At 37.7% G+C, this 23,169-nt stretch overlaps 1 protein-coding gene across 7 annotated transcripts in view; it reads right to left on the bottom strand.

Annotated features, from left to right (window-relative positions):
- Positions 1-23,169, bottom strand: part of DAB1 (DAB adaptor protein 1) — a 171,485-nt gene that overhangs the window by 115,203 nt on the left and 33,113 nt on the right. For all 7 annotated transcript variants that reach the window (XM_087732148.1, XM_087732147.1, XM_087732150.1 and 4 more), the window contains exon 3: positions 8,392-8,591. In XM_087732148.1, the coding sequence (XP_087588274.1) occupies positions 8,392-8,458 (67 nt within the window). In that variant the 5' untranslated portion in view covers positions 8,459-8,591. The remainder of the gene's footprint in view (positions 1-8,391; positions 8,592-23,169) is intronic.

Below are 23,169 nucleotides of genomic sequence, written 5' to 3'. Positions count from 1 at the left end.
CAGGGGACCTTGATTCTTTTTTGTACTCACTATGCCTGTTCAAAATCCATAGACATACGTCAAGATCTGATCATCTGACATTTGCATTAAAATACACACTGAAAGAATTGTAAAAAAAATAATAAATCAATTAAGTGCATATAACACACTTACCCGTGATTTCACTAAGAATTAGCCTAGTTTAATAAACTGAAAAAATTATTTTGCTTTTTATTTGGGTCTTTGCTTTCATACAAAAGACCCACACAAACACGTTATTTAGTTAAACAAACTATATTGTTATCTCATCTGCAAAACCAACCAACAGTAAAAGCAGATAAATGTATTTTTTCCCATCTTTACACTAACACTAGCTATTATATATAAAAATGTTTAGTTAAAAATAATACAAATAATATGTAATTATTTCTGAGGACACATTTATCCCTAAGAGGAATTAATTTTCAAGAGGAATGTTATACTTAAACACATTCATCCACTGTGCCGTTAGGCAACCCAAATACATTACGTATTACATTACTTTTATTCTGGATGGCCAATAATGTGTATATTGATTATATAGCTAGAGCACATCATCTACAAGAATCACAGCCACATCTTTTCTTTACTCCTGAGGAGCACAGTGAATATCTGGGCCTGACATTTATCACAGGGAGGCTGAGCCTATTACTTGGCCAAATTCACTATATATTTCTTTGAGCTCTTTAAGAGAAATATGCCATAAGGCATGAATGAAGGGCTTACAAATTCAGCCACAGTATATTTCAAAAGGCTACCAATTTTGTGGGCAAGCTTTTCTTAACAGTAAGTGATCACTGTTCAAAAGGTCTATGACATTAAAGATAAAGGACACAGTTATTCTTCAACTCAAGTTTCTGTGACTAATTTACGAAGATATTCAGTTAAACACTTCTGTTTCTGCCTGCTTAAATACACGGACAAAAACCTGTATGTTTCCTTTAACTTGTTTGTTGCTCCACGCTTTTTTTTCTTCACAAGTTGACTAACAAAATTACTCTATTGGTTAGAGCACAAAATAAGAAACGGGACCCTCAGATTACATATCAAGCTCTGCCCTCATCTGTGGTGTAATCTTAGGAAAGTAACTGAGAGATCAGCACTGGCTTTTGATGCAAAGATCTAACCACCTTTGAAATTAACTTATATTTCCCCTGTATGGACACAGATCATGAAAGCTTACTTTCCATAAATTATACAAGATTGTGTAAGTTTTGAGGAATTTCCCCTAGTAATATGAAAAAGTTTACACTGCAATAATGTGGACATTAATGCTAAGTGTTGTCTGTTTATTTCAGGGAAAACTGGTGAGCAGTTTAATGCTTCCAAGATTGCTGGGATCAAGCTCATTTTCCAGATTTACTTATCTTTGATTTCCCTTCAGCAAAATGGGAGCACTTACCAATACAGCTGATACCTCTAACCTGTACTTTACAGTGAGTAATAATTTGATGTATTTTATTATTACTTGCAGAATTTCCCATACTGTCAATGGAAAAGGCAATATGTTTCAGAAAAGTAGAAATGTTCAAATGCACATAATGCAACACACTGACAGAAATGTCATTCATTAATATTTATTAGGCAAGCAAATATCTTTGGATGAAGAATGATATAAAAACATTATCATCATCAACACACTTGTCCCTGTAGAGTATTTCTACGTGAGCCATACTAGGAAACTTGTACTAATCCAAACCTCTAGAGGCTTTTTAGCTACTAATCTGGATGAATTAGGTCACTCCTGCTCAGTTACATTCACTACATGACAGAATTTTCTTCCCAGAACTCTCTAAACAAAACTTTTCATTTACAAAGGTCCTAATACAAATTTTGCTGGGAGTCTTTTCAATGTCTGCAAGTGGAGAAAAAGTTTCCCTGGAAATTAATTTATTTGCCTGTTTGGAAGTTCTACCTCCTTACCAGCCCCAGCCCCTCGCTTTCTCCGTATGTCAGTCAAATCTCAGACATAGTTTAATAGTGTAATGGATGAAGCCTGAAACAACACACAGCACAGGCTGAACTGGATGCATAGGTGATCATCCTCACTGCCAGCAACCACAGATTTCCTAATGTACAGCCAGCCTCGGAGCACAGTGACACCCACCTGTATTTAATGACTGTTACATGAGTCAAATCCTCTGTGGAACATGCATTGCATTAAGCTCCTAATTACTAGTTTCAACTGAAATGCTTTGACGACTGTTAAAACATTGAGAAATGATAATATAACAGAAGCTCTCAGGAAATGTTATTCTTAACACTCAACAGATTATTGATTCCTCTACTGAGGAGCAGCAAAGTAACAAGAGCTCCAACCTTAACTTAGGCAGACCTGTCTCTCAATTAAAAACAACAGTAAACATCTTAACTGCAACAAGAGACAACATCCATTACCCTCGAAGAATGCTTCAGTTAACACAACCATGGACGCCCTTTGGTTGAACGCAGTATTTAAAATAGAATGCATGAGCTCTCTAATTTATGATAGGTTATTGGATAACTCTTGTTAATTATAGCTACACAATGTCAAAATTAATGATTTTCCCACCCTCTTTCAACTTGAGAATGAATTCATAACTTACATCAAGACTCAAAAGATGTGCAATTAATATTGTCAGTAACCACAAAAGAGATTTGTTAAAGGCAGACATATGGACTTAATTAGTGTATCAATTAACGTTGATGTTACTTGATCTATAAATTATTGAAAAACTCATAACTACTGCGAGGAAACAAAGCAAATCCACTCCCCATCAATGAAATAAGCTCCTGACTGGGCCCCTCTTTCATTATTCTTTAGATCAAATTTGAATCTTGCTGGATTCCATGAATCTTAGCTATGTAATCAGAAAAACAAATGAATCTATACCAATCTGACAACTTGAAATGCCTCATTACAGTGATGATGCTTTAATTGTTATTAGTCGTAATGTAAAAAAAAAAAAAAAGTTAAATACTAACAGTAAAAAAAAAAAAAGAAAAATCAACCATCATTGTTCACTTATTAATTTAAACTGAAGTTCCAATCTGGAAATGAACCTATAAAATCTGCATTGAGATTTCTATGTAGCAGCAAAATTGCAACTTTCACATGAACCAGAAACCTCCATCCCACTCTCAAATTCAGCAATGATTAGTCCAAAGATTAGATTCAAATGAGGTCTAAGAAATCTGAAACGGGACTTGGGTAGCATTAGGCACCTATGATGAAAACTGAAAATGACAAAACATAACCTTGTTTAAAGGCTGCTTATCCCCAAAGGCTTTTAAACTAACTAGGTACCTCCTGTTTGATCTTAGCATGACTAGAGTTTTGCTTCTGGGGATGCAAAGGTTTTCCTATAGATAGTTAGACAGACTCCATTCTCTCATTAGAGTTTAAAAGACCCAGGAAATAGATGTGACTCTGCCAGAGGCCCAATCCGATATATGTGAATGGGCCCGGAGCCACTGCACTCCTTTTAATTAGTAGACAGACAGTTAAAATGGGACACTTAAGCTTTTTGCCATCCTGATCCTAAAAGGATCAAACTCACATCTTCTACCACCAAGAAAGCACCGCCAGGCAACACCCTCTGCTCTGCTGGTGCAAGCAGGGTAATTCCTTACCTGGCATTAAACAGCCCCCTGAGTGGAGTTTGCTCTCGCTCTCACTCCTCAAGCACAGCTTCAGAACTTGTATATTCATTCAGTCAAAACAAAGTGCCCAACTCAGGGCTGTGAGAAGGCTTCTAGCTCTGGTAGAGACATAGCACATCACATGCCCTCTAAATTTCACGTTCCTACTGGCTAGCAATGGCAATCCCCGAGTTGGCGGCCTGCCTACTGTGAAATCTGTTTCCAGATGCCACGTGCTTCCCGCGCATTGCAGTAGAAACCTGTTAAATAAGGGAATTTCACCTACGGGGATCCTTAGCATCAAAGATCATTATGCTGATTGTCAATATGCCTGATCTCCTCTTTGTATCTTGCTTCCATTTTTAAAAGTCCCTGTAATTTTGAAAATTGACTCAAAAGTCTTACTACAGACTCCACATAGGGGATATAATGAGAGATGATTTTGCAAAAAAATCCCAAGCTTCAAATAGAATAATTACAGAATTTAAGTGCAAGAGGAAGAAACCAAATCCCTAGAAAACTCTCCTGGCCTCCCCCAAGCACATGCAGATCTGCATTCAAATTTGGTAGCCTGGCTCACTTCTTTACTGGCCTCCCATTTCAGTTTTCCTGTTTAAGTTAATTTTGCAAGAAAGGATTTTCCAAGGCAGTTATCAGTGTGGATTCACCATCAGTGCAAGACATTTTCCCCAAAGAGGTTTCTAAATCAATTTTAATTCCAATAGACTCAAGTAAATGTTTTCAATTTGATTCAATAATCCATACACACTTATAAAATGGCTTTTCCCCCATGTACTACAAGTAAACGTGGTTTATGTTTCTAACAACTTTGGCTGATAAAAAATTCTAATTTCCTATCCTGAATTGTAATCACACGTAATGTTTATTCACCTCTCAATGGACCAGATGACATAAACAAATGGAAAAAAAACAAACCCAACCTCTAAGTGCATTATTTGAATCATTAATTCTCTAAATGCTTCTTAAAGAACACATGATTTTTGTCAAACACACACACACAAAAAATATCACCAAAAATATCCTAGAACAGAGCTTTCTAAATCTCCTGAGAATTTTGCATTATTTCCTTTTAGAGAGCAACATAGAACCTCTTCAGGATGTCTCTTAAAATTTGAGCAAGTTCTCCAAAAAGGTAATTACAACACAGTTACTAGTAGATATCAGCCAAGAGTGGCATGAAGATTAGGGCAGGAGGTGCAGGATGGCAGAAATATAATCTCCTCTAATAGTGTCTAGTGTGCTGTGAGCTCATAAGATGGAGTAAGGTGCAGAAATGAGGGCTGTGGAGGTCAGGGTGACACACAGATCCTCAGTTGGTAAGCACCTTCACAGTACGTGAAGCAAAAAGCGATAATCTGGAGAGGAGGGAGGTGCTTGGCTCACCTCCATTTTCATAACTACATCTTCAAGTCAGGAGTTGAAACTCCTACTCTGTGCTGGGAGTATGACCAGGTAGCATTTCTAGAGCCCATCAAATCTAGATCCATCAGATCAATATTGACTGAATAAAAGGCAAAATTAGTACTCGATTTTTAATATTCTATTTTTAAGATTATCCAGGGTGATAATGTTAACATAGAAAATTACAGTTTGATATTATCATGTTAATATTGAACTTACCTACCATACACTAGAGTTTTGCAGCTGCGATTCTACTTAAATACCAGCTTCTGAGAGCATTTTGTATGTAAGTTCTTGTCCTAACTGTAGTAATAATCCTTCAGTGTTGGAACAGAATACTGTCTTACAAACCAGCTCTGATGATAACAGGGAGAGACTGAAAAGTTGACGATGACTAGAAAGCTTATGGCTGTAAAAACATTGCCTACTGAGAAACGTTTTAATAATCTCTTGTAAGAGAATTGCTTTGCATATGAATACAAAGAGAGATAAGTGTTCCCAACACATAAAAGAAATATTTGGTAAAATCTGTAACTTTGCAGGAGCATTCATGCCAGGTTCTCCATCTGCAGCAGAAATCAAACTATTTGTCTGTCACCAAAAATCAGTAATCTATGCAGCAGAGCCTAAAAGCAATTATAAAGCAATTACATTCCTAAAAATCTTAGAAATTAAGCTTTTTATTATTTCAGCACTTCAAATAAGAAACACTATCTTTCTATATCCTTATACAGATATAGAGAGATCTAAAGATTTAGTTGACAGTACACAGAAGACTTATGCTGATATCAGGAAAGAACCCTGTTCAGTGCTTTAACTCCATACTAATCCTTATCCCCTTTCAGTCACCCCAGATCTTCAGCGTGGGATACACCTGTGGGACAATCCTTCCATTAGTAAGTTATTATCAAACTTAACTGCTCTTTCTCAGCGCAGTGACGTGAAATGGAGATGGTAGGAGAACTACCAGAATAGTAGAAAATACAGCAAAAGAGGCCCCTCCTTGCTCTGCATGGAAATGGTTGCATGGCTCTTGCAGAAGTGTAACAAAACCCGATTCACTGGAAATATACTAGAGCTGAAATTTCCGTTTATAAAGCAAAGACTAATTTCTTGGGAATACTCAGTCCCATTGCATAATCAAACTCATTGATTAGTAACACTAGAAACTTCATGTTAGTACTTGCTACCTGTCACTGCTCACAGTTAATGAACTTGGGAAAAAAGAAAAAAAAAATTCCCTGTTTTTCACATGCCCATCATTCACACTATACAGGGGAGGGCTCATTTGTTGAAATATACGCAAATACATACAATTCAATGACAAGTAAATGAGCACACCAAGTTTCCTTTGACTTTCATTACGTGGGATTTGAATAGCAAACACTGTCTAAATTGTATACCTGTATAAAGCATTCACTGTACAGCGAGGCCTTCAGATGGCTGGATGTGATTGGATGCACTCAAACTTGCACATACAGTACAGAACAAGATTAATTCTGGAGATGCACTATTGCTGTACACTGTGCCTTCCAGTTCTTCAGATAGTTGTACATGCTGCAGGGAGCTCTGATCGCTGCCACAGAATGTATTTTATACTTCGTCTCAGCAGCAAAGGTAATTCTCAGAATTTCCATTTGGGGGATAGAATCAGATTTTGTGCAGAGAAGCATTCAGTTATTATGATTTATGAGAATGTTTTTAGAAGTTGGATGCTGAATATTTTATTAACATAAACATCAGGTTCCTAAACAGTTGTTTGCTGTTTTCAAAAGTTTCACCCTCCAGCAGAAAAAATAACATAGGAAACACACATCAAAAAGACGTTATCTGTATTGCAAAGAATTGACACTTTTTAATTTCCTGCCTGCCCAAAAATACTGAGTGATCATACAACCAAACCATCTTTACTTTCTTTACTCGCCTTGATGAACATCTCTCTCAGATTACATTCTCATTTACATCAAAGTTCCCCTATTTTTGCCTTTCCAAACTACAGCTTTTTTATCTTAAATGATTTTTTTTTCCTTGTGAGTTTAGGCCTAGAGTAGTCATAGGGATTCTAAACCATCTTCCCAAACAAATGCTTTAAATTTTTTAATTGCTGTGTCTCTAAAAAATGGTAATATAAAGATTTCTGATACAAAAGCTATAGCAAACACAAGGCCTTAATTACCAGTTTGGTAGAATCACTGCGGTAAAAGGTATAGCTGCCCAGAATTCGAACAAGTTATTTACCAAGTATCTAAGATGAGTAAAATGTGCAACACACAGATATATGAGCAAAGATGAGAATATTTTTTGTCTTAAAAAAATGTAAAAAATCCTCAGAAGTAAATGGCTAAATTACACACCCACAAAAACAAACAGAATGACAAACTGCAAAGCTCACATGAAAGTTCAAATCTTGCTGCCTCAAGTATTAAAACTATTAAGTATGATTTTTTTCTTTTTGTTTTGCTTTATTTGAGCAATTCATATTAAATTTATTTTCAATCTCAATTTCATTAACTGTATAGGTTCAAAAAAAAAAAAAAATCAAAACCACGGCTACGCAGAAGAACACGAATTGCCACTAGAATTCAAGGTCTTGGCCTGCAAGTTCATCAGTACTTAAAAACATAAGCAATAAAAATACTAATAAAAATCTAAGGATAAAAATCCCTACTAAAAATCTTTCAATACTTCTACTCATGAGCACCAATTCATATAGTCCCATTCCTCATGCTTATCAGTCCAAAGAACTGCCCTACAATCTGACGCAAAATTGTAAATACAAATATTAACTTATCCAACCATGCATTTATCCATAGCTTCTCCTTAATTTTGAGTTTTCCTCATATTTGTTTATATTTCCTTTACCAGATTACAATTAAAACTCTCCATAGATTGCTACTGAGTTCTCTGTAACTTCACAAAGTGTCAAAGATGCAACCTCCAGTAACAGAAAGTACATTTAAACTCTGGTTAGTTCAAAACAAAGTAGAAACAAAACCTTCAGAAGAAAATTTATTATCAACAGAGAAAAAAGTTATCTTTTGCTAAGAGTAATTTTTAAAATTGTATTTCCATTTATGAAACAACTGCAATATAGAGTAAAAATTAATGAGCTGTAATACATAAGTTCTTTCTTACATTTTAAATCTATTTCAATTTTTTTTTTAATGTCAGAGAATCAAATCCCATGTTCCCATACCAGACTTCCACGGGGCTTAACAAATTTTACTTTCACTGAGTGCACAGATAACAGAAGAATCGCAGATGCATAAAAGGTGGTTGATGTAGGAGCTGATTAAAGTACAAAATACATAAAGAGAAATGAGTCACTACCTTTCTTTTTGGAGTCTTTCTTTGTGCTGGTTTTCACAGCCACTTGAAGTTCTGTCTCAGTTGACATCCTATATCCTTAGTCCTCTTCACACAGATCCAGGATCTCGGTCAGGCTCATTTAGAACGTCTCTTCAAGAGAATAATTTAGCCTTTCAGATACTATAACCCAAACAGTTCATCTCATTGACTCCTTTTGAGTGCTGTTAAAGAAGGAAACAAAAAGTAACAGTCATTTTCTGAGTTTAAAACATAAAAAAAAAAAAAGCCATTGCAAGCTTACTGAGGAAGAAACCTATGCAGTTCTCTGTCTAGAGTCAATTGCCCACAATCTTAGATGCTTAAACACAGTCATCTAGTCCCGTTTGAGATGTTTTGGCATATCTAAGATGTCTTCACAGACTGGAGACACCACACAAGGTGTACAGAAGACCTGTACTTCTGGACCAGCAGCTGGAGGAGAAAGACTACAATCCGGGAAGTAGCAGGAAATGTCATCAAAAGCAAAAAATTCTGCAAGGACTCAATTCTTAAATGCAACAATTCCAAGGTAAAAACATATTGCCAGATAGGAAGTTCAGAATTTTACTCCTCAAATGCTCTTTCAATGCAATGTTTTCCTACTTGAACAAAGACAAATGAAAAATGTATTCATTACGCATACTGAGAACATCATACTTTGCCTCTCTTGCTTATGATAATGTTTCCAGTATAAAAAAATCTTCCTCCATGTAAACAAAGCTGTAACTCTTAACACCCATCTAGTAATTTTTAGTGCAAAGAGCTCTGAAAATACAGTTAATTAAACCTTACAGTTTCCACAAAATACAAATGGGATAAGGGGCAAAAAGATAACATTTAGGAAGCAAGCTACAGCTTTACATAACATCTGTTTGTTGGGAAGATACACAAATGCACCGGCTGTGAACCCACAGCAGTAACTGCAGAAATGTGCTGGAGCAGTATGGGGGAAGCAGGCTGTAAGGCTTCACGTAGGACTGGGGATGTATGGGCTGCGGAGGCAAAGAATACACAAAAAATAAGCAACCAAGCAAAGAATAAACCATTACTCCAATTCTTACTGTCGGTCCCTTTGAAGGATGAGCCACCTACTTTAGCCAGTCTGTCGAGGGCAGAGGACCATACTGTCCTGAAGCCATTTGCCATGACGTTCCCTCACTAAATGCATCTTCTTATTGCTCTTTCTTTTTGTGAAAAAGTTCTCATTATTAGCACAATTACAGTGAAGTCCATCCGGCCTGTCTGAACAGCTGCCCAGTTATTAAATAACCATTTAATAAAGAAATTAACGCAGCATATCAGCTGGCTAGCTGGCCAGAGATTAACTACAGTTATAGTTATTTACTAATGTCCCGTCTCCATAATTTAAGAAAGTAATACACTGCAAACACTGAAATAGTTTTGACAGTTTAAATCACTTTTCACAGTAAGGGCTGTGAAGCCATTAGTACTTTCATATCCAGGCTCTTTCAACATTTTAAAATGCTTCAGTAACATTACACTGCCATGCACCATCTGAACTGATTTAATATTGCTGAAGTGTGTCAGGGGCTTTCTTTAATAAGCTCTTCAAATCTGTATATGTATTACAGAATATTCAAGGATAGCTTTTCAAAATCTGCTGAATTGATTTTGAAATACAAAATTCCCTGTTCCTCCTCTATGGAGTCTGAATAAGAGCCGCATAGCAAAAAGGAGGAAAAATAAAGCAACGCACAAATCAAAGTCACAGTGCTTACTAAATACACCTTCTTGGATACCTGAATAAACTAAAAGCATTTTGATTAACATTCCTACTTAAGAAAACAGTAGGAAAGGACAAAGCAAATGAAGGTTGATCACAGAGAGAAAACGAATAAGATTACAGCCCCCAAACTGACAATCTTCCAGGATATAAGCGCTGTTTGGACAGGTCCATAGACAGTGAGATGTCTCTCCCCCAGACATGGTCACGGTGGGACACCACAGGCAGTGACCGCTGGGCCCTGGCACAAATCAATGCATTCACTGTGCTGCGAGGGAACCACCTCACCCTACTGTCGACGGAGTCGCTCTTAACTTACGCTTGAAATCCCCCCAGCAAACAGGGAGAAAAGCGCTGCAGAGAACAGATGTCCCTGGCAACCCTTATCTCCTTCCCTTCCCCTGCACACAACCCAATTTAATAATATTTAGCTTTACAGCACAGTAGGGATGCATCGGTCTTTACAGCTCAATGGCACTTACTTAAAGCATCTCTCAAGTCACAGCTGGATTGACAATTTATTTTTCTAGAATTTGGATTTATATTTACCTAAAGGTTAACTGCATAACTTTACAAGAAGCACTAACATGAACCACTTAACAAAAGGAAAATACAATTTATAATACGTCTATTTATAAAAAACAAAACAAAACAAAGAAAAAATTAAAAAGAAATACAAACTACCACCAGGGTCAAGAGTTAAGCAAGTTTTAATGTCTTAGAAGACTGTTGTGGGTACAAGGCATCAAGAATGTCATCTCCTGTTGTCAGCTACTTTCAACAGGATAGCTGAAATAGTAGCATCTGAATGGCACTGAATATTTTAAAATAACAACATATGACTGCTATCTTATTCAAAACTCTCCAGAAAAGCTATATCCCCTCGAGGCTATCGCACTGAGTAATATTTTAAAAAATAAATGCATGTCTATTTTTGGACAGGTTCACATATTGATTTACTTTAAAACCTAATCAGGTCATACTCTCATAGGCTCATAGATCCTTGAATAAAGTAATAGGTATCTTTGTAAAGGAGCACATAAACATCTGTCAGATGCAAGCTATAGTTCAAACTGAATTTGCTACAGGGACAATTCCTCCAAAAGTATAGGTCTTTATGTAAGCTACATTAGTAAACTTTCAAATACTGTCCATATTTCAGCCATTTATTACCCAGATGAGAATGGCAGTCAATCTGCTCTTCACCGCAACAGCTTTTATTGTCTCCTCCAATCTAGGTCACCATTGTTAAATACTACAGTCTTCCAACTGTGGGAAGTACTGCAGCATGTGTTTTACCAATGAGATGCTATTTTCTTTGATCAGTTCTGTCACATTTCTCTCCCTGCTCTCAAGACAAAATTTTGTTAGCTGCATTTAAAAAAAAAAAAAAATAAAATCCATCATCTTACATGTATCCACTCTAACAATCTTCTTGTGTGCCTTGTTACTGTTCCCGCTATTACAATGTTATGTGCATGCCTCAGCTTTTCCTAAAGAGGATTCAGAGCTCTTCGTTTTAACAAAATACTGACATTTTCTGTTCCCTTATTAAGTAGCTACAGCAGGAACATAATCAGCGCATTCTGGAATTAACTGGCTTTTAATTCCAAGAGAAGTCTTAAGCCTGCATTCTGTATTACTCCTACGCTGGCATAAAACCTAAAGCCTCAGTGAAGAAATATTTTTGTAAATTCACTTTGCAGTTAGGATTAACACAGGTTGGACCTTTTATGCACAGGGAAATTAGTCACATGCTCCACCCGCCTCCCCCACGCATTTGTAAAACAACAGTTTCTGTCAAATCATTTGTCTTTTCAACCACGCTTGAGCGAGCTTATGAAGGGGTTATTAGGCGACTTCTCCTGGCCCAAGTTATGAAGGAGGTCAGACAAGACGATCATAATACTTCCCCTCTGACATTAAAATACATAAATTTATTTTATTTTCTTCAGGGCTTCAAAACTTAAGAAGTTTCCTCCCCTGAAACCAGTTTCCATCTGCTTATGTAAAGGAAAAGCAGTCTTAGAAAGGATTTGTAACTAAGCCCTGGCATTCCCTAGGTATTTAAATTTTCCATAGCCCCAAAGTGGGATTTGACAAGAGGACGGTACCTCCCAAACCTTGGTTTGACAAAACAAAAACCATGCTACCATCCTTAGCTCTTGCTTTTATGCCTCTCAAGTCTTGCAATTCATTTCCAAAGCACCCAATATAATACTCTGTAAGGGAACATTGACACCCATGATTTTGCAAGTGTTAAACATTTTAAAAGGGCAAAACATAAGTGACAAAATTATTTTTAAAGTGCTGTGATCCTGGAAAACTGAAAACAGTTCAAACGCGAAGGAGGGCTATCCAGGGAGAAAAATGTTACTCATTAACTTCTCATCTGACCACAAAGCCTAACACAGAACGTCAGTGGGATCGCACACAGATGGTGGAAAAACCCACCCTTGCCACCAGTGCCCTTTATACCCTCCAGAGAGAGGAGGCCATGAAATCTTTTGGAGCTGCTCACACTATTTTGTACTCTTCAGCTCATTTCCCTAATGGTCAGGTCTTGCGAACATCCTGCGGGAAGCTACTTGATATCAGAGTATGAATCTTTTACAGAAGGCACTACACTAACTCCAAACCAAAACCCAAGGGACTGGTCCAAAACCCACTGATGTATTTCAGTTAATAAGGCCTGTAAGTGAGAACCAGAAGTGAGGAAGATGAGGTAAAAGAGGGAGCTTAAGATACTGACACAGAGGAGGAAAATAAAAGCAAATAGGAGATGTCTGTGTAGGTACTTCATTAAAGCAAATTCTGTAACAACGTGTTTAGCAGCAAAATCTAAGCCAACTCGTGCATTAAAATCCTGGCTAGCCTGCAAAAGAAAACAATCTCTGTTAGACTGTTGCATGTGCCCAGTCCCTGTTCTCTAGCTGTCATTTGCCCACAGAACAGCATAATAAATTGTTTCTAGTGACAAAGTCAAATGACTCTCTGTCATGGCATGGCATGTCAATCACTGCTTTTTCCTGCAATTTCTTTACTGGTATTTCTGTAGCCTGTAAAGGTAAAAGGAAGCTCACTGTTCACGCGCACAAACTGAGATCCTAACCAAAAATCCCTCAGCCAACACGCAGAAAGCCAAGTGCCTGGTTTAGCTCCTTGAATCTCCCCTTGCAAACCTGCAAATGCTCCCCTGAAACCCAGCACCCTACTTCTTCCTCCTACTACCTCCCTAAGTTACACAGCTTGCAAAGACTCGCAACCACCTCCATATTTCATACTTATATTTGTTCGCTCTAAAATGAGTAAGTATACCCCCACCTCTAATTTTCTATATATAAAGATGAAGGGAGGAGATTTTATGTGCTTTATTATGCTGTCTGTACTGTCTGTAGTGAGATACCAGACAAACACTGCTGATTAACCCTTTTTAATTCTTCTGACATCAGAAAACTCAAACCATAACATTTCCCATTGTACATAGTTGCTATTTGTTTAGTTGTATTTATAAAATACTTCTCTTATCTCCTGAAAACAAAAAGCTTGTTTTTAAAAAACCTACATGTAACTAAGGCAAATAACATATTTTATTAAGTTTATTGTGGTTTACAATATGCTTCATTATTCTCTCTCTAGGGCATCTTTCAGGCATGCTACTCAGTTCCTCAGATGGTATAAATAGCACCATTGAAGCTAATTTACCACTAGAAGAGCATCTTGCCAAAAAATTGACCTAGAAAATATTTCCAAAGTAAGATGTTTATTAGTATTCCAATGACAGCAGGAATAATTACTAAAATTCCTCCTGGAAATCACTCCGTGTAGTGGTGAATACTACACTCCACCTCAGCAACTATTCACGAGAAGTGCTGTGAATTTTCTACTCACTAGAAAATGCTGACTGGATTAAAAAGATGCTTTTCACAGGAATGAATTGATTTCATCAACATTTTTAATGGGAAATTATTAACATTTCATTTTAATATTACAGTTTCTGTTTTATATTATAGAGGACAGAATTCTGGAAACAAAGGCAAAACAGAACACATCGACCACACTAACAGAATTTTTGAAATATACTTTCAAAGTATGCCATTTTGCATTCAGGAAAAACTACATTATGTTGGTTCACAATTTCTCTGAGGAAGAATATTCAGATACTTTTAAGAAAAACTGCTAGATTTGAGCCAGTTGCTAAAGACCAATAGAAAAATATTTATTTTCCTCCCATGCTTTCAACATGAAATTCATCCTCTTAAAAGAATTTCTATAATCACAGTGCATAGCCTTTTTTTAAAAAAACACAGCAAAACGAAAAACAAACCATCCAGCACCGAGAACCTACGACTTGCTGCTCTCCCCTGTTCTGCTCTATTGCTAGTGCAGCTAGTGCTGCGTAACTCCAGTGCTACTGTGTTCCCTCCAGTTGGTCTCAGTCTGATTTCCAATAATCAGGTATCAGCTTCAACTCTGTAAATAACACTTAACATCCCTTCCACAGGTTTTGTTAACACCTACCTCTTCTTTGAGCTAGGTATATACCTGGGGCCATCATCAGCCAGCATGGGTAGCATTGCTTTCAGGAGTCTTGCAAGGCTAGAAGGGACAGAATCAAACCCCAAATCTATTGCCACAGAAAACTAAAGGCTGGAAATCAAAACGGAAATTACAGTTATTAAAAACAGTCATGGCAGCACTGTATGCTTTCAGTTCCATAAGAAAGCATGCAAGTGTGCCGGACAAGTACATTTGCAGCCTTGAACGAAACAAGTCAGTCCTGGAAAAGGCTGGACACACACAGACTTCCCTGCCCTCTCCCATCAGACCCCAGGAAGGTAGCGATACACAGGCTCATGTTTGCTTCTCCTCTGCCTGTGTAGCAGGGAATGCAACTCCAGTCCAGGGAGCTGAAAACGAGTAACAAAACCCCCGTGTGCTGGGCATATAAATACAACACACGTTGTTCCTTTAAGCGTATTTTTCTGCTCCGAGATGCAAAACTCCACTCAAAAGTGCTGTTTGTAAGCTTGTGCAGGGTATTACATAAAAAAGAGCCCTGCCGCTGAACAAAACAGGCTTAAAAACTTCACATCATTCCTTCGATACTGAGAGGCTGCTATGTTACCAGATAACATAGGAGGTCGTTCAGATTGGACTAGAAACTCCCTGTGCTCACAGTGAAAATGAATTACCTAAATGCTTTTCCTATATGAATTGCGTTATGCCAAGATTTTACTATACCCAGATTACTACATTGCTGACCCTGAAGCAGAAAAGAAAAAGCATTTCTGATAATGCTGTGTAAGAACAAACAAGAAACAAAACTTACAACTGCTACAAATACTGCCCAGGCACAGCCTGACTGTGATCTGACTTCACTAGCAGAAAACTGCCTTACCTCCATTAAAGTCAATAAAGTCACACCAGCACAAAATCAATAGCGTTACATTTGACTTATATTGGCGTAACTCCATTGATTTTAATGGAGTTGGAGTTACACCAATTTTATGCTGGTGTATCTGCATTAGTGTCAGTGAAGTTATGCCGGCGTGACTGATGTAAACAACACCAGACCAACCAACTCCTATATGTCTAAAATTCAATGTCATTAACTCTAAAGCAACAAGAAAATGCAAATCTGTACATTACCAAAGCAGGGTCTTTGGAATTTATTTTTGCAAAGAAGAACGGCTCTTTTGCGATCCTCTCGACACCAAAGAAACAGAGTGAAGACTAAGAAGGGAAAAAGGACAAAGTACACAGTTGGGATCACAGTATTCTGTAATTAGAGCTGTTAAATGATTACTAAAGCGCAGTGGTGCAATCATTACACTGAAGGAACGGGAGAAGTATGCAGTCAGGAGCATCACCAGGGAGAAGGTAAAAGCAATGTCAGAGACACCATGTTTTATATTTAAATGCAAATTCCTCACAATCAGAATTTGTGCCTTCTAATTGGAAGAAAAGGTTATGGAATTAAATGTCTCACATCCTGGACAGCTCAGCATGTTTTTAAGTGGCACAGTAAGTTGAAGGCAACTTATTCATCTCCTGTCCTTTACAGAAATATCTTAATTCAGCTCTTTTTAATTTCAAGTTGACTTTCTTAATATTGCAAGTGAGGCTGAACTGGGACTCACTCTCTCATTCATTTTAAATAAAATACAGCACAATACCTACACAAGATCCAACTTAAGCTATACTTTGAAATCTGAAGCAGAGCTTGAAGTGATGCTTTATACTGGCCTTCTTAATGGACATGAATTTTGCGCCAACTTTTTCAGGTCCCTCTGAGATTTGCACAGTTACATGAGTTAACCTATACATTGTGCCCTTCAATTTTCTGAATGCTTCCTGACATTACAGCAAAGCAAAGCAAACTTTCCTAATGTCGACAACAACAACAAACCCTGATGCCAGGATCTTTATTCACTGCTATTTTTCAACAGTCAGCCCTTGTTCCCTGACAGTTAAGTATTAGGAAAAGTAATCAGAGGACTTCACCTCGCTGTAAACGGACTTTTGATTTATTACACCAAACCCAACCACCAGACTTCTCTTTACCAAAGTTCATTGACTAGCAGAGCAAAGGGGAAAAAGCAAAAAGCTTTCTGGGACTGTAAGTGCGAATTTACACATACAAGCAAAAATTATTTTTACGCTGTTCTTCCGCAACTAACAAATATCAACATTTTTAATAGTCCAGTAAATTAGTTTTAGCTACAGAAATACTTTTGACAATGCCATTTACATACTCCAGTCTTCAAACCAGCAATGTCACTCATGAAGGTAATTCCAGATGACTGCGGAGATGAACAGCAGGCAGACTTCTGAACGATACCAAACAGAAGTATTTGAGAACAGCTGCTAGATTTTACTGGAGAAATTTCAAACCATAAATAATTTTCTTGAATTCACTGATCTGTTCTCATCTCATTTGTGAATGCAGTGCCTTGTATCCGATTACGTCATAGCCTGCTCCACAAATGCCTCTGCCTTGTATCAGTAAGAATGTTAACCACTTTAAAAGGGAGGAAGCACCTCCCATAAGAAGTCAGGCTCTATGCATTTTCCGTTTGCGGGTAAGATTCAGCAGTGTTTCTAAATAACAAAAGACAACACTCTTCCTATAGCTGGAAAATATACTACAGGGGGAAAAAAACCGCACATCCGGCAATCTAACCCTTGAAACTGCATGGGCCAGGCGTTGCTTTCTGTATCATAATTCCATACAGAGAAACATCTATACAGGGAAACACACCAGTCTCCACTCTGCTATAACCATGCAACTGGAGAGGTCTACATGACCACATCACGCACCTACAGAATTAAAGCCTAAGTGATCAGGTTAGCAACCCTGTAAAATGAATTACTTAAAAGAAAAATCAAGCCACTGCTAGGCTAAAATGTCAGGAAAAAAAAAATGCTCTTGATTATTCAGATGGGGAACTCTTAAGCAGCTAAATGAGTATACGGACCTGCACGAGTGGTAATGCATCACAAAACCATGCTTATTTTCTAAATTTTTTTTAAAATCACCCAAGTAGCATGCAGTGAGGAACCATTCACCTTCTACTGTCATGCTACAGTTTATTCTCTCTTGGAAGCAATTACAGGACAAATGCCAAGCTACAGAAGGTATTTTTCCAGCAGCAGCATCTGGCTTCTTGGCAAACTCCTCAGGCAATTTTATTGGAAGCTTTAGAGATGCTATTGGGTCAGTCCTAGTTATATTGCTCATGAGCTGTCTGGCAGTTTCTTCTTCCTAGATGTCATAATCCTTCTGATTTACCTTGAAGGAATTAGCACACTTGTATCCATTTCAAAAACAGTTGACCTGCAAGGCATTTAAGGGGCTATCTACAGAAACATAGTAAAAGTCACTGGTCTAAATCTGTGTACCTTTGAGCCAGCAACATTTCAGCATCCATTGCCTAATGCATCATCAAGAAAACAAGCAAGCCATGCAAAACTGTGTGTGTATGTGTGTGTGTGTCTTACTGGTAAATTGAATGCATTCCTTACGATTAAAGGAAAAAACATAAGATGCATGAAAAATCAATTAGTCAAAGAAAAAAAAAGGTAAGCTGGAACAACAGCAAATCTGTGCCTTTATTTAATATGAACTGCTCTCACATAGTGAAGACAGTACTGCGCTGTATCTTGTAATAAGGGACAGTGCACACGAAGTCAAGGAATGCGGCTGGCAGACAGCAAACATAAATTGAAATACAAGGGGATCCGCTAATTCAATGGAAGGAAAACAATTTCTGAGAATCTGCTTCTTGCAAGTCCTCTGTTAAATGCAGTGCCTCCGAGAGTAGAAGGGGCATGTGGAAGTAAAGACAGCCTATGTCCTTTGCTCTCCCGGCTGCCTGTCCCTTCCCCCTCCCCAACCCCAGAGCTAAGATCGGCATTATACTGCAGCTGTGATCATGATTAATCCTCATCCAGAAGGATGAAAGACAGGATGCTGGTTTTACCCTCCCTCTTTGCATACCAACAAAATCAAGTCCACAACGAAAAGGCTTTATGTCAGTTTAGAGCAGTCCTCTAGAATTAATACCGAGAAAGGGGACAGAATGCTATAGAAAGCGCATTTATAGTCCTTAGCCCAGGTGGGATCCTCCTTTTTTAAAAGGCTTCTGTGCAATTACTTACAAGAAATATACTCTGCATGTGTGTTCATTACTACTACTTTTTTTTTTTTTTTTTTTTTTTTAGACTTTCCCACAAAAATATGCCTGGATGTCTTCTTGTTCCTTTTTTTTTTTCTTGAAAGAGTTTTCAGAGAGGTTAGAGTAAGAAACTCCCACAAAATCCTGTGCCAGGTTATTTTCTAGGAAAAAAAGACCTAATGCCCAAAGGTAAATATTACAGGTACAAGAAATGTACTCTTTAATTTAATAAAGGGCTATGGATCTTGAATTTTCAGTAACAGGAGTACACTGAGCAACGTAAGAGAAGACTGACAGCACTAAGAAAGATGCACATATTCACATCAAACAAAAAGCCAAACAGAGCTCTGTCATCAGCAGAGTGCAACTAAATCTAACCAGACACAGAATTCAGACTTCACTAATGCGAATTGACTAATATAATTCCATTTTATGCAAGGCAAAACATATTCTGATTACAGGCCAGTGGTGCTCGCAAGTTCTAAATTTAGGTATCATTAGGGCCAGGTGAACCGTTAAGTGAACTAATCTGAATTTTATCCATATCAAAGATTTGTACTGTCCACAGATTAACTTATCAGATTTAAACCATGTATTCACTCTCATTACTTGATACATCTTTTGGATATCCCCATTCATTGATTACAATTTCTGCAGAATCACAGTACACATTGACAATGCAGCCTGGGTTTTGAAATGCTGTGCAATGGAACACACTGAAAAATCAGTTATTTAGGCTCCAGTACCTGAACAGAAGTTACTGGCACACTAGAAACCAAGCCATATTTTAGAGGAGATGTAGCACAGATTCCCTTGTTTACAAGCTTGTTTCTGCAAAGTACTAAGCAATCTCAATGATCAGGTGAACATTTGAATACACGCTGAAGACTAAACTTCCAGTGATGCCCTAGATTTCACTGACTACACAAATGAAATGAAAGTTGCGCACACAGGCAAACAGAGGGTTTCCTGCATGCAGCGAAGATCTAAAATATTTTTATAAACTGTTTTTGATTATACAGTCTCAACAAGGCCTGTGAGTTGAGAGAGCAATCAGAAATAACCATCAAATCAGTGTACTTAAGTAGAGCAAAGAAAATCAATTAAAAAAATAAGTAAAATGTTTATCTACCTTGTACACTGCTCTCCTGAAACACCTGGTACATTTAAAACAATGTACATTATATTCAGGGATAATATAACCTAATCTGAAATAAAGACTCTGCTATAATGAAAAACAATTGTTTAGCCAGCTGAGTTTAAAGCCAAAAGGTGAAGAATACCTAATCCAATTAAAATGAGAGGGAATTTAGGAATGCAGAATTTAATTACTCTACTTGGAAGGTAGCCAGGACCATTGGGTTAAGCACCCATGCCCTTGTGAAAGGGCCATGGGAACTCAAATGACTACCAGTGGTCAGGCCCTTCGCTCTACTTCTCCTTTGAGCAGGGCACCCTTGGCAGCCACTTGCCCTTTAGCTAAGCCCCAGGGAAGAACACCAGCTCCTGAGTTACAGCGTTTCCAGCAGCTCCTTGGGAGCTTCCTCACGATGCCCAGCATTAGGTAGGCCTGGCCTTGCCCAGCTTGTGAAATCAGACAGGCTCTCAGTACAATACGGTGAGACTGCAGATGACACCTAATTAAAGCCATTCGGATAAATACACATTCAATGAAGTTATCGCTTACATGTTGCTTTAACATTTTGTTTTGGTTTTTTTTTGTTTTGTTTTGTTTTGGTTTTTTTCGGTTCCAAACACTAAATAGCAGGCAGCAATAATATTAGTTTTGGAAGACGCGATGTTTGTGTTACCCACTCGAGTTAATTAATGAAAATAATGACAGAGTTACAAAAATCAGAGATGATTAAGAACTTGAAGACCATCGTACCCATTTCTCTGCCAAGCAGGATTTGTTCTTAACAGCACACTCTTCTGTTCTTCATCAAACTTTTAAAATGACGCCAGCAGTAAGAGTCACATCTCCTTCCTTCAGAGGCATTCATACATTCAGACTGATTCAGACAAAGAAGTAAAACCCAAGAATAAAGGTTTCGCCAACTTCATATCATTATTCTGAGTTAACTGCTAGGAGATTATCTTGTGCAATTACTCTTGTCCCTTACTGCACAGGCGTTCCAAATACCTGTAATCCTCACACAGCTCAACTCTATCAGTGTTAAACCAATCTATCCTCTTCAGGTAAGATCTAATGGTAAAATCACATACCACTGGGTTTACAACCCAGACTATCACAGTCTCCATTATTCAATATTGCTTATTATTTTGTACTTACAAAGTCAGGGAGATGTGATTTTATTGCTTGCAAATCATTCTTACATTAGTTTTACGCTGTTATAACTTCACTCTGCTTTTCCAGATAAGCTTTTTGCTTTCTGCATATTTAAATAGTAACTCTAATTATCCCTACTTGATTGCACTCCTCTTGCAAAGCCCTTCCACAGAATCATCTGCAGTGAATTCTTCATCCTACTTAGGTTTTAAAAAACCCAAGATACATCATATTCTTGAATTTTAATAACAGCATAGAGGTGTTCCTTTTTTTTGAAAAACATGCATACTGGGTTCCATCCTCAGATATATTTTTTCCAAAAACACAGTGAGAAGAGCAGATTACCGATTATTACACGGGTAATAGTAACAGTACAGAACAGTGCCTATCAATGAATTCAATTTAAAAAATGGGAAAAAAAAAAAACAAAAAGACTATTTACATGGTACCAGATCAGCAAAGAAAACTTCGGTTCATTGTCTAAAATATTGCTTCTTTTGCAACCTATGCTTGTAAGACTTTTCTGGATTTATTTCCAACCACAGTTGCAGAATTCTAGATCAGAGGTACACAGAAGCTACACGTGGCTACATAGTAGCTACAATTAATGATATTTAATGCATTAACTCAGGTAACCCATTCAATGAAATGCATGTTACAGTTGCCCCAAAACATGACAATAAAATTTGAGTCAAAACTAATGTTTCTTACAAGAATTTTATTAGTCTTTTTGGTAATTTTTGTAGAGATTTTGCTAGCTTGGTTACTGATGAGGTATTTTGGTTTAATTATAATGGTGTTTGGTAACATCATGTGTTGTTAAAGTTGCCTGACATTTCACATTATGAATTCTCATTTTCACTTCTTATAACTTTACCAAACCAAAGTGTATCTATTGGAGCTGAAATCTTCCACGCCACATAGCAAAAGCAATGATACATACAGTTCAGTCTCCACGACCTGGGCCTGCTGCCCTGAGGCACGAGATCATCCCTTCCTCCTCCTACCTTGCTCACTAAGCAACAAAGTTTCCTACAGACAGTGACTGCCTTTATCATGCAACCCTGATTTTGATCCTCCAGCATAGATCTCTTATTTTACACTAAGACTTTATGTGGAAAGGAAAGTTACTATGTGACTGCATACACAACTTTGCATTCAGTTATCTTCCATCTGGACAATGTTAAATCTAGCATTTCTTTACTGATGTGCTTGGCTCTGTAATAATAATTGACATTTTTATGTACGTGTGTTATAACATACAGGAAAAAGAGGCAACACAGGTGTACCACAACCATATTGCAGTGTCTTCTTGAATTCAGCTTGCAAGCTGCATTCTTTCAGCACCTACTCCTGCAAAAGTTACTTTAGAAATATGCGGTAAGAGTCTGGCCGAAGTGACTATCTGTCCAACAAGACTTCGGCGGAGAAGGACAGGAAAGAAAAACAGGAGAACCAGTTGTAATTCTGACTTTCAGGTCTGTGTCAAAGCAGTATCAAAAAGTGCTTGGAAAGACAAAACAGTCTTGAGGCCCTGAACGCTCACAGAGGGCTTCTATTATTACAAGCAATGCACCGCTTTATTAAATAAACCAAACCTACCAACCAACCACACAAAGACACAGTAGCCCACCTTTGAGGTAAAGGCTTTCTTCAGGAAATATGACATTCAGCCAAGAAAAAAAAGCTTCTCTCTCATGTTCTCGGTTCCTCTCCACAAATTATACACCACTGAAGACTGGTGGTACTTCACCTACCACCACCTCAAATGCAAAACAAAGTACCACAGTCACTCCTCAACCAGCTGGTTTCACGTACAGCACCAACGAGAAAGCAGGGTGGCAGGGTACTGGCTCTACAAGCTCTGGCAAGTCAATCAACAGGGCTGACCTGACCGAACTAATCAACTGGGAATAAAATTCTGCTGCTGTGCACATCCAGCACCAGGATACATTGAGAAGCAGCCTGATTGAAGAAGGCAAGACTGTTTGCCACTTTAGTTTCTCGTAAGAAGGCTAGCTCAAAATCTTGTAACTGCCCAAGAT

The sequence above is a fragment of the Nipponia nippon genome, unplaced genomic scaffold (assembly GCF_047370975.1).
Source record: "Nipponia nippon isolate SJK-2023a ecotype South Korea unplaced genomic scaffold, ASM4737097v1 scaffold_5, whole genome shotgun sequence".
Lineage (NCBI taxonomy): Eukaryota > Metazoa > Chordata > Aves > Pelecaniformes > Threskiornithidae > Nipponia > Nipponia nippon.
This window is presented reverse-complemented; position numbering and strand designations above follow the sequence as displayed.